Genomic DNA, 13,505 nt, shown 5'->3' on the forward strand with positions numbered 1-13,505 from the left:
TCAGACGCTCCAGTTGATCAACGAAAGACTTCATTTTCAGTACATGAGAACTGACCGAAGTACCTTCCTGCATGCGACATGTAATGAGAGATCTCATCACCTCAAAACGCTCATGACAAGCTTGCTGCTGAAACATGTTTTTCAGTTGCTCACTCATCTCATATGCTCCCAAGTTTTCCAGATTCTTCTGAAGTTCTGGAATCATCATAGCAAGCATAAGACATGTCACATCTTGGCATCAACATGTTTTTCCCATGTCCTACGGGCTGCACCCGTATTAGCAGCAGGTGCTTCGGGAATTGGTCCTTCAAGGACATAAGCCTTTTTCTCCGCCCTGAGAACAATTTTCAGGTTGCGGTGCCAATCCATGAAGTTAGAATTATCAAGTTTAGCATTTTCAAGGATTGACTTAAGTGAGAATTTGGTGTTATCATAATTGTTTGTAGACATCTGTAGAATTTAGAAGAAAATTTTATTAGTAATTTTCATGCATTAACCTAATTCAATTTTGACCCAAGATATACAAAATTTTAGGAATTAGGATGAGATCACATCTCCCCATAACTCAGTGAATGGACTTAGCACTCTCCACTGGCATAGATTGAAGGGTAGGTGATGTTCACCAATTGTGTCAACTACACAATTCTCGGTTTGGGGTCGCATGACGAGTGTTGTCAAGCATTGGTACGTTAACCCCAACTACGCCCACTTTCACAACCGTAGAAAACAAATGCAGGGTAAACACTAACATTCGCTTTCGTGTCTCAAAAGTGATATTTATCCTCAAATCAGAACTGTAGCCCGGCCCATGTAAGCATGGAAATCGCGGAACTACCCCTAACCAAAACCGTAGGCCTGGATGCAGGGTAAACACTAGCACCAGGGGTTCGGATAGATCAGTTCGGGTGTTCTTAATTTAGGGTGGCGTAGAATATCGATTTTAATTTGGGTTATATTTTAAAATTACCAGTTCGGGTTGTTTTAAAATACTTGTACGGCCTATGGCATGAACATAGGCTATACAATTCCTTTGTAAAACTCAATTTTACGTTTTAATTTGTGACGACTTGAAACACCTTTCAATCACTCGACCGATTAATTTTAAATACCCTATTTAATCTAAGTTGGTCGTGTCGCAAATTTATTTTAATTAATAACTTTTATTAATTACGGTTTTCAAATTAACTTTTAATTATTTGAAAAACCAATTTTGATTTTTGTATTTTAAAATAAACTGTTTATTTTAATTACCTATCCAATACTTAATAAACCTTTTATTAAAATTGTCGTTCTAATGATCGTGTATTAATTGTTAATTTTATGTACGTAACAAACATCTCATGGCAAAACGCATAATAAAATAAATAAATATGCAATTCCGAGTTAAGATTATATTCGGTTCCTTCGAGCCCAAGAATATGAACCGAGCCTATTAAGTTTAGCACAAACACTTTTGTGCTCCCACTTAATCTTGGATCCAATAAAAAAAACTTTAATTTAAAGAAAAACTAAGTTTTCTTTAATATAAAGATAAAACAAAATTTTGAATTTTATTTTTAAACATAGGAAAAAATAAAACCAAATTTTGAATTTGATTTTTAAATAAAAATAAAGTTTGTTCCATTTTTTTATTTAACATGCGTAGCTCCAAAAACAATTTAGTACGCGTGTTATGTAAAACTAATTCTAGACCCGGATTTGCATAATACGATCATTAAGCTAAACGAAATAGGTTAAGGCCAAGTCTTTTGTCAAAGAGGACTTTGACAAGTGTTCATGTTTGGCCTTAATAAAACTTGCCTATAACTATTATAAGTGACAGGTTCATATGCCAAATCTACTCGATTTTAAGCATGCAATTCTATAACTATTTTATAGATCTACAAACACTTCTATAAAATAACCTACTTTGATTTGTAAGGTGGCTCTGATACCACTGTTGGAATTTTCGTGTAACTTTTAGAAAATAATTTTTACTCAATTTGTCAAACAAACTGAACGCAGCGGAAAACATGTACACGAGGTTCGGTTCTAAACCGATTCCACCAGTGACCTCGTTACAATCAAAATAGGTTAAAATAAAATAAAGAATCGTGACATCCAAGAAAGACACCTTGGTTCAACGAACGATCTCGCTAGATGATCATTGACCACGAAATTTGATTTGTTCGTTTGAAACAATTTCAAACAAAACCTAAATCTAAAGAAAATAAAGTTCAAAACCTTACCTTATGCGTAATCGAATAAACAAAAGGGTTTGTTTACTAGCCAAATAAAAACTTCAAAAGGAATCTGCTCCTCTTTTTCTATTTTGCGACGACTAAGAATGAAGAAACCCCCAAAATTAATGTTTTGTATCCTTTTTAATCTTCTGGTTCTTTTGAACCTTTTTGAAAGCTTGCAAACTTCAAGAAGTGATGTTCCGTATCCTTTTTCTAATTGAAAGATATCTTTTGAGATTTGTATGTAGCCATAAATTAAATAGAGAGTTTTTAGGAGATAATAATAAAAAAGAAAATAAAAGTAATGTAATCTAATTACAATTCTTCATAATTATCTTATAATTATAACAATTATCTATTTTCTTTTAATTATCTAATAATTAATTATAATTAACAATTAATTATAATATTAATTCGACTCCACGTAATTATTCTAAATAATTACATGTTTCTTTCATTACGCTTATTATTTCATGATCCGGTGATTAACGATTAAAACACCGTTATATGTTCGTTGCCTAAAGTGTAACTCTTTGGGTCGTACCTTGACGGCAACATTGAATTATAATCGACAATTGAACATTATATCCAACAATTAAAGTGTTATGCTCCACAAACCAGTGGTTTTTACCACCAATTTATTTTATTTTTTTCAGATCAAACTTTGTTCACACCATCTTCTCATTGCCCCTTCAATTTGCATCCTAATCTCATCGTCTGGATCGCATCTTCATCCAATCCTAACCAAGTTATAATACCACTTGTTCGAAATTGAACTCAACGCATGAAGATTACAAGAACAATTGAAACTCAAATATCTTTATTTTCAAGATTGAAAGTATAATGGGATAACTCCCATCACCGACTACTCGACTACCATGATCGCAAGGAGAAAACAGAAAGAAAAGACTAAACCCTTCCTTGCATTAATAACACCTGGTTAAGAGGGAATCCATGGTTTCAACAAACTAACTAGGAAAACATAGGAATAATAGTTAATACCCGAGTTTCTAATCCATAGCCCATATACATTGCACCTAGGAATGAAGAAAAACACATCTTTTATTTTTGAGTCGCGGGTATGCCTTTGAGGACATCCCTAAGAGCATAATAATGGCTATCACATTTATGGTCTGCAATCAAGTTGTTTGACAATAATATTCTTTGAAAATGTTCACCTGTATGTCTCTTCCAAAGAGTGAACGTATTTACTTTATTGCCATTGTGTTGTTCTTCTTTCCGTTTTAGAAAATAAACGCTGCCCGGAATAAATAGTTCCTCTTGGGGACACGCTAAATCAGGTCTTTCCGTTTTGATGTCATTGGCTTTTGCTACTTCTGGTTTGACGTTTGAAGATGTACTATCTTGTACCGTGATCGAGTCCTTTCTACCAGGAACATCTGTTGAGGTTCATCAAAAAGTCAAACCTTTTGGTCAAATCTGATGTAATGGTGGTCAACAACTCAGTCAACAAAACACCCCCGAAGAGCAGAAAAAAGCAAAATCACATATTTCATTGGAGAGTTTAGGTGGCAAATGTGTACGGGTCAAAATGGGTTGGGTTGACCCAGAATACCTTGTTCTACAAAAAAGAATTAATTACTTTTCTATAAAAGTTTTAAGTGTGTGATGGCAGATATATATTAATCAATAATATACAATTCATTTGATAAAATGATACAAATCTCTTCTTCCAATTTTAATCATCATCATACTTAGTAAATCCCACCAATAGCAAAGCTAAGGTAGGGTCTGAGAAGGGTAAGATGTAGACAGCCTTACCTCTACTTCGTAGGAATAGAGAGGCTGCTTCCAGTGGTAGTTTTGCATCAAGCCTTGGACATAAGGCACATAACACTCAGTAATTAATACAAAGGCCGATAAGTGCATGTACTCCCTTGTCTTTTGGCTATCAACGCCACCACATGATGCATGATTAACCTTACCTCTACCCTGTAGGAATAGAGAGGCTGCTTCCTATGAGACCCCCGGCTCGATAGTAGTTTTGTATCAAGCCTTGGACATAAGGCATATAACACTCAGCAAGCGGGACAAAGGCCGATTAGTGCATGGACCCTTATGTCTTTCGGCTATCAACACCACCACATGATGCATGATTAACAGTCTGCCATTTTTAGCGTTATTTTCACAAAAATACAAAATTAGTAGAATAACATTAAAATTAGTGCAATTTCACTTTTGCCCCCTCGAGAGCCCACACATATACATTATACATGCACGGCGCAAGCTGGGCGTCCAATTTTAATATTATATTTATTAATAAATTTTCACCCTAAAAAATTGGCCAAACTTCCTATTAACATTAGATATTAAATATTAAACTTAAATTTAATCATATTAAGTAACTTATCATCATACTAAACAAAGATATAATATTTTTTAAAACTTAAGTCATATTTTTTTAAACGCATATTTTATTTATAGTACAACTTTTTTGAAATGTGTAATATTTTCTATACTAGGATGATATTTGTATCTCTTATCATATCCCTATATATAATAAGATGGATGGATTATAGTGGCTCAAGAGATAAATGAAAACTTGAAAATTATATTTGAATAGCTGAAATTGTAAATTTTCATTTTGTTTCACTATTTTATATATTAAGTTATTCCATTGATAAATATTATATATAAATTAATGATTTACATTTTTTTAGATATTCAACCCGTGTAATACACACGTCTGTAAGCTAGTGCATTAATATACACTTTCAGTGACTTACCAGCCTATTTAACCTGATTCGTTACTTCAGTTATTTAGATAGTTGTATTTAGAATTTGAAAAAAAAGTTTTTCAAAAAATACACAATATTCTGCAGGCAAGGTAGTGCTTACCGATATATTTAGCCTGGCTTCCAAACTTGGTATAATCAACTAGCTTCTTAGCTACGTCTTGTACGGAAGATAGAACCTGCTTTGCATTATTAACCAAATCCAAAACACTTCTCCAGTCCTCCTTCTCTAATACAGTTTTCCTGATAAAACACCGTTTGTTGATACACGCGCTTGGTTCATTTTTGAATTGCCAGATATTACTTACCAGTCAGTCTGAAGAATTTCGTTTCTTAATCTCATCAGAGTAGCAACGCTTAGCCTTGGGATTATATCATCCTGTGTGTCACGAACCAAAATATAAAATTCTTACAAATTCCTTAATGATGTATGAAATGGTATGTATGTTGGCTAACGGTTCTAAATCAGATGTTTTTTTACGTAATGGAGTAGACAACAAAGAGTGATGAGATCAGAGTCAACTATTATACCCCACTTGTTGCCTATATTTTATAATGTAATCCATAGTTATTAAAGGCGCGAGGCGCACTCATAGCAATTTGTTGGGCCCGGGGCTTTTTTTGCGTCTAGGCGCTCGCTTTAATAACTATGATGTAATCTACATAAATCTTTTTTAAGTGCTTGCATGGAAAATTTTGGGATTTTTGTAAATATACTATTGTAATGTGAAAATATTTTATAAACATGTGTGTGTTACAATACTGTAATGTATTTGAAGATAACAAAAAAAAGATCAAACCTCAATTATATATGTTGTTCAAATGAGAACCATTTTATTTTACTATATATAACACATGTATTTACTAGTGAATACAACAATACAATACACTATAATATTCTAATGATTCTATAAATAGTGTATTTACACTATAAATAAATATTAATATTAATGATGAAACAAACAATGTATTCACCTGCGAACAGGTGAATAAAGTGGGTCCTAAATATTTAACGGTTTTCAGCACCACTTATGTTAATAATAACTAAGATTGTAAAAAAATTAATTACACATGAATATATATACACGAGTCGTGCCCAAGCCGAGCTAGGCTCATTTACACACCCATATTTACACCAACAAAGGTATCTATTTTAACTCAATTCTATATACGTCCTCAGATTCAGCAATGGTCTACTTGCATAAAACTAACTTAGTAAACTGACTTTTTTAGGCAAAAAAAAAAAAAAAAAAAAAAAAAATTATCCAAGTTCCAATATGATTGATTTAAGATAAAGAAATTCATAATAAAAATACTCAAATTATATACTAAGTACTAACCTGCATACAAACAGTTGTGACATAATCAGAACAGTATTCAGCCAGCTCTTTAGAAACACAGGGCGGTGTCCCATATCCGACAGCCGTAACAATTTCAGGGCTAAAACCCAACTCTTCACTCGTCTTCTTGCGAAGCATTATAGCTAGCATTGAAGCAATCGCACCTCCAAGTGAATGGCCCACCAGCCTTAACCTAAATCCCTGTAGACGGATTAGAATCACAAAAAGAGAGATGACAATTTCGACCCATTTGTCAAAAACCGGATCCGGTCCGTTTACATTAAACGTTCAATGGATCAACAGATATAATATAAAAAAGCTTCGCTAAAAGTAAACAAAAATGAATTCACCACCTCATGCTTCTCAAGGTACTTCTTAATGGTTCCGATCTCGTGAGTTAGAAACCAACGAGCAGCCTCAGCGGTACCGAAATGAGTTGAATAGCCTTCAAAATTGACTTCTGAATCACTCGAAGAAACAATGTCGGTAACAAGGTCAGAAACTGTATGTGTTCCACGAATTCCAAAAATCACAAGTTTATTTCGCGTATCAATCCCAACATAATATCCTGGTCGTAACATACTAGAGTCCTTCACAAATTTCACAACGTTACTTTCTCTAAGCATGCTATTTTTGGCTAGCGCAGCGGCACTACCCCTGTACGCCCCTTTTGCTAGTTCTACATGGTATATAAGATCCTGAACCTACACAAAATAAAACATAAAGTACAGAGGATGTTGGCATATAGGCCTGTAAATCAGTAAATGAAGTATGAACATGAACAGAGGCATGTTTGTGTTTGTTCGTTTAACTTTAACCGAACACGATCGAACACATTTTTTTGTTCATGTTCGTTTATTCAGACAATGGTCATGTTCGTGTCCGTTTATGTTCGTTCGTTTAAAACCTAAAGGAACAGAGTTCACAAACGTAAACGAACAAACTTAAACAAACATAATTTAACAAACGATAAACAACACAAATAAACATAATTGAACAAACATAAGTGAATACAAATGAACATCATTGACTAAACATAAACGAGCACAATTGTCAATTAGTTATATTTATATAAGTAGTAGAAAGTTCCTATTATGCTTAATATTCATATAAATATAATTACTTATGTATTTAAACTGAAACGAACATAAACAAAAGTAAATAAACGGACGTTCACGAACATAAATGAATGAACGAACAAAACGTAAGTTCATGTTTGTTCATTTAGTTAAATGAACAAAAGTATTGTGTTCATGTTCGTTCATTTATTAAATAAACGAACTTCCCGCCTAACAAGTTCACAAACAGACGGAACAGTTCATGAACATTTGGTTCGTTTACAGGCCTATTGGCATATACTTTTGTGAGTTGTAAGGTTCCTAGTGGTTACCACTTTGTCGGATGAAATCTTTACGCCCTTAACATCCTCAAACGGATATTTAGGTAGCGTTCGTTTCATGGAATGGAATGGAATGGAATTAGGAAGTTTTTCTTTGTAAAATTGATCTTGGTTGGGGGAGGGAGGAATTTGAAATCCCATGAATTTCTTTAATCAATGAAATTTGTGACTATTTCAACATTCCATTCCATTCCTTCATTTGAGTGAAGGATTTCTAAGGAATGTTGAAATAGTCACAAATTTCATTGATTAAAGAAATTCATGGGATTTCAAATTTCTCCCTCCCCCAACCAATATCAATTTTACAAAGAAAAACTTCCTAATTCCATTCCATTCCATTCCATGAAACGAACGCTACCTTAGATGTTTGTTGAAGGTAAACGAGATATAAACCTATTGTAAGATCACTCAAGCTCCAATCTTGAACTTCAAGTTTACTCCTTTGAATGCTTGCAAGGATTTCCGCAAGTGTTCGACTGCTAGGCGGAATTTTGTTTCCATGTGCATCTCCTGTGAAAGAAAACGCAACCGGAAGTTTTGAGAGGAGTGCGATGGATTTTCTTAGTCATCATCATCATTCTCGGTAAATCCCACCAATAGCAAAGCTAAGGTAGGGTCTGAGGAGCCTAAGATGTAGACAGCCTTACCACTACCCCATAGAAATAGAGGGGCTGCTTCCAGTGAGACCCCCGGCTCGATAGTAGTTTTGCATCAAGCCTTGGACATAAGACACGTAACACTCAACAAAGGCCGATTAGTGCATGTACCCCCTCGCCCTTCGGCTATCAAGGCCACCACATGATGCATGATTAACGTACCCCCGTTTTTTAACGTTATTTTCACGAAATTAGTAAAATAACGTTAAAATTAGTGCACTTTCACTTTTGCCCCCCGACGGCCCACACATATACACATAAGTGAATAGGTTATTTTGGGTGTGTTATTATCTCAAACGGAACGGATCAAAGAAAAGAAATACCTGTGGGCAAAGGCCACCTACACAATTGCAGAGCTGGTTCAAGTGTTTTTGTGAGCCAAGCTAGCTGAAGATCTGGCTTCCACATGTTATTGGTTGCATCGTCTTCCTCAGAAGTGTATTTGCTAACCCTGGTATTTGACTCTGTTTGGCTGCCTTGTTGAGATATTGTAGGTGAAACTGATGCATCTATAATGTCTGGGTTTTCTACTTTCGACGAGTGTGATTGATAGCGGCCGAATGCGTTGTATACAGACGGATGATACGATTCCCGTTTCCTTATCAACTTAAAACTCAAATCTGCAGAGCACCAAAATGTAATGATTTTAAAATAAAACCCAATTGCCCTTGGTAACGAAGTGAAAGTCAGAAGTCAATCACACTCTCCATTAACCATCAAATTTATCCTACATTGTATCACTATGAAACGAAATCATCAATACTTTACAGCAAAATTGGCTCCCGATTCAAAGAATAATACATACATACAATCAACAGGGTTCATAATAAATCAAATCATCAGATAATTAGAAGCTGAAATACGTACCTATGTCGTACAACAAGCGTTTCGCGTACTTACGAGCTGCCATTGATCGGCTACAGAAAGCAAAAGGATGGAGTTCAGTTGTGTCCAGACACAAAAATATCCAACCGTCTGACTGTATGAACCGGTTAACTAATATGCTCAACTTTGGCCCTTAAGTGGGCTACCATTAAAATAACATCTATGTAAGGGTAAATTACATTTTTCGTCATTTATGTTTATAGCTGATTGTAATGTGTAGCCTTTAACTTCAATAATTATAGTCATAATCCTTTATTTGTAAAACTCATTACTCCATACGTCCTTTAACACTAACTAGGTTAAAATTTTCAGTTAAGTATGGCATGTGCAAAGCTTTGCACATGAGGGTATGATGGTAACTTTACTCATTTAATTAAAAATATATTTAAACAACTAACCCCCTTCTCTCATAGACATCTCCCTCTCTCTCTCCCTCAAACATACCCTCGCTCTATCTAACTCTCCCTCTCTCTCTTTTTACCTGCAACTATTATCATGCAACAACACCTTCATCTCTGATCCAATTTACCTTTTATACCAAATCGTTTCACAGTTCAGTCTACGATGTTCAATCGTAAAGATCCTAAACCTGCAATCCTTCAATTTTCGATAACAAACAGATCTGCAACTACTGGGGGTTTTATCAGCAATCAGGGTTTTATCGACAATGGGGGTTTATGCTGGCATACTAGGGTTTCAATCCGACTGAGGGTAGAGGCTGTGGTACTAGGGTTTCAATCGACAATGGGGGTTGAGTCCAACATCCTCTGAATCTTCTTCCACTTCTCCGGCCACCCCACTCAGCCGCTATGAGAGCCAGATACGCCGTGACTGGAACACGTTCGGGCAGTACATCCGCAACCACCAGCCGGAAACGAAAGCAAAAGAGATTATTTATGTGTTTCCTTTGGGTCATTTTGTGATTTGCTAGATAAAGACTTCAATGTGATCTCAACTGATTCATTTCGTTTCTTTCAAAACTATTTAGGGGCAACCTGTTAAAATGGGGCAACCTGTTAAAATGTACATTCAAAGTCGTATTTAAACTAGCAAGTGTTTGTAACAAAATGAAACAGATTGTAAAAATTTTCCCCAATTTGGTTCGGATTTTGGGGTTTTGATTGTGGCCTAATTTATCTTGATTTAGGGTTCATGATTGCTACACATGTTATGTAGTAAAACAATATGTAAAGTGATTATCTGATGTTGAATTGGTGTATATGTTTGTATCAGTTTTATAATATGTTCTTGGTTTATTAAATTATTGGTGTATATGTTTTGTCACACCCCCAAAATACCACCTAGGGAATGTCCCTGATAGGCGTGTGACGTACCAACATCGAGCCACTAATTACATTGAACCCATACAAGTTTCAAAATAAAATCCTCAATTGTTAATGAAAATATCATTTACGAGTTTAAAGGGAAAACCAACATGTTCAGCGGAAGCAATTAATAAACCCAAGTTAAACTGTTTCGAAACCAATGTATAGTATAAATAATTCAATCACACGAATCCTTCCAGTCGACCCATGACCACTTCTGCTACTCCAGACAGCAAGTTCCCAAATCCAAGATATCTAACGACCTGCGAGCATGCAACAAGTGTATCAGACAACGCTGGTGAGTTCATAATTTTACGAAAACGTTGGTTACTAAGTGTTTAGTTAATCCATTGAATTTAATTCCGAAAGTAATGTTGATAATACCCCGAATACAAGACGACTTCTGATTATTTTGCCTTTTCTCCAATGCTCCTATCAAAGCATTGGTCATGACTAGGTCATTAGTTCAACACCCGTCCTCCCAGGTACGGGGTGAGGTTACCAAACCTAAGTAGCGCTACTAACTAATACCATGTTACCTCCCCGGTAACCAAACAACACGGAGGGACTTTAAAGGTGATAGGATGAGTATATTATCCAACATTCCCGTTTTTACCCAAAAGACTTATCCCTTCCCGGGATACCCACTGACTGTCCCAACCACCGGGACGCATGCTCAAGAGAGATGAACTCACCTTAGATTTGCTCGGTAGGTTATATTACCCGTTCCTAGTTGGTCAATCCAAACCCTACCGTGGTTACCAAAAATAATTAGCTTGCATGCACATAAGTCACGTAACCCACATTCACGACACATGTATCATATAAGGAGTGCACATAACGTTATACAATTCATAACAAGAGATCACACATCACACAGATCATAGCATCCATTGAAACAATCCATTTCGTACCCACTTATACCACGCATTCTAGTAGATAACATCACATATTTCAATCAATAAACATTATGTCTCCTTTTCGAATCCATATACCAAACAGCTGGTGCATTTATCATTCTAGGCATACCTTTAAATACCATTTACACTAAAACAGTTTTCGAACATACATACGTTATTTATCGAACCACAAAAGCACGCCCCCTTTCTAATTCATAGTTTACATCCACCAAGAATTCAAGACAAGCAATCAGACTTCAATTAATTAGCCTATCTCTTGGAATTTTATCACCATATGTTTTACATATTTTACTTCAAAAATCACCCAGTTCTAAATCAGTAGGTTTGCACGATTCTCATACTAACAAAACAACTCTATTATCATATTCAATCACATACATAAGATCATGAAGCTCAAAATGTAAAACAATAGGCTGGATGAACACTTACTTACATTCTGACATCTTGCACATGGCATTAACTCACTTAATACCTTTAATTATAAGACTAGTGGGTATGGTTCGGCTCATCTCCACGGGGATGAGCCTCCACGTAGGCGCCACGTAGACGGCCGGTGGAGGATGAGCCAAATGAGGGATGGAGGGGGATGGAGGATGGGGCCCCACCTCATTATTTTATAATTTTCTATTGTTTAATTTAATAACCAAGGTAATAAAAACTTTATAAAATTTAAAAAACACCACATAAAACAACATAAATAATTTCATTCCATAAAAAAAAAAGTTACATTCCCTAAAAAAAAAGAAACCGAAAAAAAAAAAAATACATTTCCTAAAAAATAAAAAAAAACCGAAAATAAAAAATAAAAAAAATTACGTTTCCTAAAACCTACGACGTCCATTTTTTTTTCACCTCTTCCTTCATCCTCCGATAAACCTCACGTTCATCCTCCGGAACCGAGTCGAGATCCAACCGCATAATCCTAAAATCTTCCGCTCGAGCATAGTCGGACGACACGGTTTTCTTGTGACTATACTTTTCGGTCGCGAACTCTTTGAACGAACGGAATTCATTTATCAAGTCGTCCATTTTTGACGATGCCTTCTCGCCTCTACCTCCACTCGAGCCGCCACCTCCACTCGAGCCGGACACTTTTCGCTTTCCGGCCGCTTCTTTTTTTGCTTTGTCCCTCCCGGTGGGACGTTCCGACTCGTGAATTGGCAACGCATCCTCGTCGGAGTGTAAGCGGGACTAGAAAAAAAATTAGGTTGGTTCGGATTGGGATTATTCGGGTTGGGGTTGTTTGGGTTGGGGTTGTTTGAGTTGAATGGATTCATGTTTGGGAGAGAATGGTATAAAAAATATAGAGTATTTTTATAAAAAAGGATGAGAAATGGAGAAGAATGGGAGTAGAATGAGAGAAATTGGTTTAAAAATGGATTGGACTAAGGTGGGTGACAACCTAATCATAGATCCAGGATTTGTACTTGAACCTCCTGGGAAGATTGTTTAGATCGGAAATCGTTTGGCGGCAACGCGTGACCTTCAAGAAAGCTGACAAGCTTAGGAAACATTGGGAGTTCACTGTACGCGATCGTATCATGTTGAAAATCTCACCCTGGGAGGGTGTGGTACGCTTGGGAAGCGTGGCAAGCTTAATTTACGTTACGTTGAGTTATCCAGAATTCTGGAAAGAATCGGTCACATCGCCTACAAACTCAAGTTACCCGACGAAGTGGGTAACGTACATGATGTCATTTATGTCTCGAATCTAAGGCAGTGTTTGTCCGATGAAACACTTGTGATACCCTTATTAGAGTCTGATGTGACAACTGTGTTCTATAGTCGTGGTTCAATGTAAAACAATGTTGGTTATCAATAAAACAATGTGCTTTGGTGTTATTATATTTGTTTTTGTGTTATTATGTGTATATTTGTGTTTGGTGATTTTTCAATTCGATTCCGATTTCAAGCTCTAAATCGCTTTCTGGAAGGTTATACGCGCACCGATGTGTAAATATAACCCGTTTAACGCAACGAACACTCCGGAATAGTGAAATAG

General features: G+C 35.8%; 2 protein-coding genes across 2 annotated transcripts; both read right to left on the reverse strand.

The window, feature by feature from the left end:
- Positions 1-3,126: 3,126 nt before the first annotated feature.
- LOC110877892 lies at positions 3,127-7,862 on the reverse strand. Its single transcript, XM_022126115.2, has 7 exons — positions 7,709-7,862; positions 6,672-7,022; positions 6,319-6,519; positions 5,287-5,357; positions 5,082-5,221; positions 3,401-3,622; positions 3,127-3,259 (listed from the first exon to the last, which is right to left on the reverse strand). The coding sequence occupies exons 1-7, from the start codon at positions 7,856-7,858 to the stop codon at positions 3,195-3,197; spliced, it is 1,200 nt and encodes a 399-aa protein (XP_021981807.2). The 5' UTR covers positions 7,859-7,862; the 3' UTR covers positions 3,127-3,194.
- Positions 7,863-7,989: 127 nt separating this feature from the next.
- On the reverse strand, positions 7,990-9,394 carry LOC110875848. The gene is made up of 3 exons (XM_022124041.2): positions 9,241-9,394; positions 8,697-8,993; positions 7,990-8,227 (listed from the first exon to the last, which is right to left on the reverse strand). Exons 1-3 carry the CDS (start codon positions 9,281-9,283, stop codon positions 8,037-8,039), a joined length of 531 nt encoding a protein of 176 aa, XP_021979733.2. The 5' UTR covers positions 9,284-9,394; the 3' UTR covers positions 7,990-8,036.
- Between the last annotated feature and the right edge of the window lie 4,111 nt (positions 9,395-13,505).

This window comes from Helianthus annuus, chromosome 11 (genome assembly GCF_002127325.2).
Source record: "Helianthus annuus cultivar XRQ/B chromosome 11, HanXRQr2.0-SUNRISE, whole genome shotgun sequence".
Lineage (NCBI taxonomy): Eukaryota > Viridiplantae > Streptophyta > Magnoliopsida > Asterales > Asteraceae > Helianthus > Helianthus annuus.